Source organism: Populus euphratica, unplaced genomic scaffold (genome assembly GCF_000495115.2).
Source record: "Populus euphratica unplaced genomic scaffold, PopEup_1.0 scaffold269.1, whole genome shotgun sequence".
Taxonomy (NCBI): Eukaryota; Viridiplantae; Streptophyta; class Magnoliopsida; order Malpighiales; family Salicaceae; genus Populus; species Populus euphratica.
In genome coordinates this window covers 47,710-51,653 of record NW_011500150.1, presented here as the reverse complement: position 1 = coordinate 51,653, position 3,944 = coordinate 47,710, and the positions used below count along the sequence as shown (strand labels likewise).

General features: G+C 33.7%; 1 protein-coding gene across 1 annotated transcript; it reads left to right on the top strand.

The window, feature by feature from the left end:
• The first annotated feature begins 804 nt into the window (after positions 1-804).
• LOC105110915 (phenolic glucoside malonyltransferase 1-like) lies at positions 805-2,415 on the top strand. Its single transcript, XM_011006119.1, has one exon. It carries the CDS (start codon positions 914-916, stop codon positions 2,327-2,329), a length of 1,416 nt encoding a protein of 471 aa, XP_011004421.1. The 5' UTR covers positions 805-913; the 3' UTR covers positions 2,330-2,415.
• The last annotated feature ends 1,529 nt before the right edge of the window (positions 2,416-3,944 follow it).

Here is a 3,944-nt window from a genome sequence, read left to right as displayed (position 1 = left end):
GGAGTTGCTCTTATAATTAAATTGTACAAAAATTACCGATGTGACCTGGCCTCTTAGTACAAAAGTACTTTGTTAACCGACATGACAATTAACTATTGGAGGGAGCACTAGTTTGGACCATACATCCCCCCAGCGAGGACACGAGGGCATCACGTATCTGGTTGTCATCTTCTCACTTGTCCATTTTTTTTTTTGAGTTTGATTTAATTTTTACAGTAATTATTTTTAAAAAAACACTATTGCCGTAAACTAAAATCGACCAATCCAACTAGTTTTGGTTAAATTTAATTTAATTTTTTAAAATAAAAATTATTTTAAAATAATTTAACTTGAATTTTTCTATAGCATAAATTTTTAATTTAGCTTAATTTTAACTTGATTCTTTTTAATTTAACTTAATTTTTTTTCGACTTATAAATTAAAATCAAATCAAATGAATCATCTTTTTCAAAATTCTAACCCAATTAATTGTTTTTTAACTCACCTCTAGCCCCTACGTGTAAAGTGAAGAGTGCATCAAGAGTCACATCATCTTGAATAATACAGCTGTCTCTGCCTTCCTTCCAGCTAGCCTAGCTTGTCGGAAATTAAATTCTGTGTAAATTTTACCGCAGTTCATTTAGAGTGAAGATTTTTGGTTTAGTTTGATTTTTACTTATAAAAATAATTAAATTGAAATTTTATAGAAAAAACGTGAAATAAAATAGAAACTGGTTCCGGGGTTATTATGGAAAAATATTTTTTATTTAAAAATATAATAAAATAATATTTTATTTATTTTTATTAACAAAATATTTTTTTTTGTCTTTTTATATCTTATATCAGGGAAGCTATAATTGATACGAAAAATCTCTTCCTTCCGTTCCGATTTAACCACAACAAAATCTCTCTTCTGCTCCCCGTCGTCTCCAACATGGAAGTCGAAAACCAAGTCAACACCATCGATGTCTGCCAAGTTACTCCTTACTTCGACTCATCGGAGTCAGCTACCGAGTTATCTCTTCCGCTAACCTTCTACGACATTATGTGGTTGAAATTTCCTCCAGTTGAACGCATCTTTTTCTATAAACTCACTGAGTCAACTCCAACTTTCTTCAATTCAGTGATCCTTCCCAAACTTAAACACTCTCTTTCTCACACACTCCTCCACTTCCTTCCTCTTGCCGGCAACATTATCTGGCCTCCACAAGCCAACAAACCCATCATCCTATACACTCCAGGCGATGGTGTTCAGCTCACAGTTGCCGAGTCTTGTGCTGACTTTTATCTCCTCTCGGGAAATCAATTACATGAAGCTGCAGATTCTCGTCCTTATATACCCGAGTTGCCAGTCACTGACTCAAAGGCATCAGTTATAGCTTTGAAAATAACCTTATTTCCTAATCACGGCCTTTGCATTGGCATCTCTGCCCACCATTCAGCCCTTGATGGCAAAAGCTCGACCATGTTTATCAAAGCATGGGCTCACTTCTGCAAACTCGGTGATGAAGACAAACGACAATATCCAGCTTTGTTGACAGAACTCACACCTGTTTTTGACCGAATAGGTATACAAGACCCTGAAGGGTTGGACATGGTGTATTTGAACAACTGGTTAGAATTAAAATGGCCTGGTGTGGATCTTAAACCAAGAAGCTTGCAGCTTTTGCCAGCTATAGCCGTTCGATCTAGCTCAGTACGAGCAACGTTCGAGTTATCTCGTGAAGACATAAAGAAACTCAGGGAGAGGGTGCTTGACAATTTAGTAAAGGAAGGTTCGAAAGAAACACGCCCAATCCATTTATCTACCTTTGTGCTTGTATTAGCTTACGGATTTGTATGTATAGTTAAGGCAAGAGGGTTTGAAAGTAACAGAAAGGTAGTTATTGGATTTGCGGTAGATTGTAGAGCCCGTTTGGACCCTCCAGTACATGAGAACTATTTTGGTAACTGTGTCAGTTCATGTGTTGCGTTTACAGAAGCAGAATCTCTATTAGAGGAGAAAGGATTTATGTATTTAGCAGAAATGCTAAGTGAGCTTATCAAAAGCTTAGAGAAAGGAGTCCTTGATGGAGCAAAGGAGAAGATGGCAAGGAACATGGAAGAAGCGGCAGGTGGTGCAGCACTACTTGGGGTTGCTGGGTCAAACCGATTTGAGGTTTATGGAACTGATTTTGGGTGGGGGAAACCAGAGAAGGTGGAGATAACTTCCATAGATAGGACAGGATCAATTTCTCTAGCCGAGAGCAAAGATGGAAATGGTGGAGTCGAGATTGGTTTGGTTTTGGAGAAGCATGACATGGAGAAATTCACTTCTTTATTTGTTGATGGCCTTAAGAATCATTATTAGTTCTTTCTTATTCTCTCTGTGACCGGTTTCAATAATTGGTAACTTTCAAGTTTAATCACAAATAAAATACAATTTGTTTGTTTTTCTTATGGTAAAATATTTAAAGTGATTTTTTAAAAAGATGTTTTGTATTGTTTTTAAAATAATTTGAAAAACACTAGTATTTTAATATTAGGTTCGATATTATAGTATAAGTATACAAATCTAATATTAAACAAAACTGGTAAAAAAACATATAAGAAAATCATAATATTTTAAAAGGTTTTTTAAATTTTTTTATTTTTAATATATAATATTAATTAAATATTATTAAAAAATTAGGGCCGACTCATTCCTAGAAAAGATTGGATCGATCTCAGCCCAACAATTTTTTTTTTTAATTTTTAAGGACAAGTCGTATTTAGCCTAAAAAATTAGGTTAGGCTAGATATGACCACTCGAAGTCCACTACATAAAGCGCTTGAATTACAATTCACGTCTACTCTTTATGCAATGAATAACAGAAAGAAGAATAAGAAAAAAAAAAGATTACCTAGCATGAAGTGCCCTAACAGAGGAGGACATGGTGTAAACAGTGGCAATAATAGAGTTGAGTCACTAGAGTTATTACAAGGGTTGTTGTTATCATGGTTGGTGCTAGGGTTGTTTATGATTGGAATGATTGAGGAGAGGGTCGTCGCCTTTATTACCGCTGATAAGGATAAAAGGCGTTGAAAAGGGTGGTAGGTGTATTGTTATTGTTGAAGTCGCAATGACAAAAAAAAAAAAAGGATAAAACTTTGAATATTATTTAAAGTGACTATGCTTAGACCAATGATACATGGTAATATATGTTTTTTTCTATTGCTATTTTTTATTTTATTTTTCCAACAATAAAATTAGAGTATATTGTTATTTATTTTCTAATGTAAATAATAACATGTTTAATTTGTTTATAACATGTTTTCAAGATTAATAAGTTTCTACCATTGAAATTCTTGATTTTTTACTTCAACCAAATTAGTGCCGACAAGTCTATTTCTATAATTATTATCTAATAACATATTAGAAATTAAATTATGAAAATAGTACCACTAAAAAGTAAAAAATGGAGTGAAAAACAAAACCAAACCATATCGAATATTTTTTCAAATATTCTAATTGGTTTAATAAGGTTTTTTTCATGGTTTGATTTTTTCATGTATGTTTTTTGTTTTCTTGGTTTAATTTGTTTTTTTTTCTTGTAAATTATTATGGATTGTCATAAGATTGTGTTGTAACATCATTTGTTAACAATGGAGGCTTTGGTCATGCCTCCTGATAAGGTGTTGTGTTAGAGATGTTTTTAGATTTAATCATAAATTTTGATTAATGTTCAAGAGTTGCCACCTAGTATTAGGGTCACTAGGAACTTATGGTTTGCGAGAGTCTGAGTAAGAGACTAGCTGTGCAAGGGAAAGATGCATCACCCTCAGTGCACCCTACCTAATGTAAGCTGCATGACACGACTAAAAGGTTGATGTCTTCTCCCAAGTGCAGGAGTGTCGAAGTAATAAATAACCCGGCAAGACCGGGGTCGAACAACAGGGAGGTTATTTGTACAAATTAATAATACAACAATAATAACAATAACAAT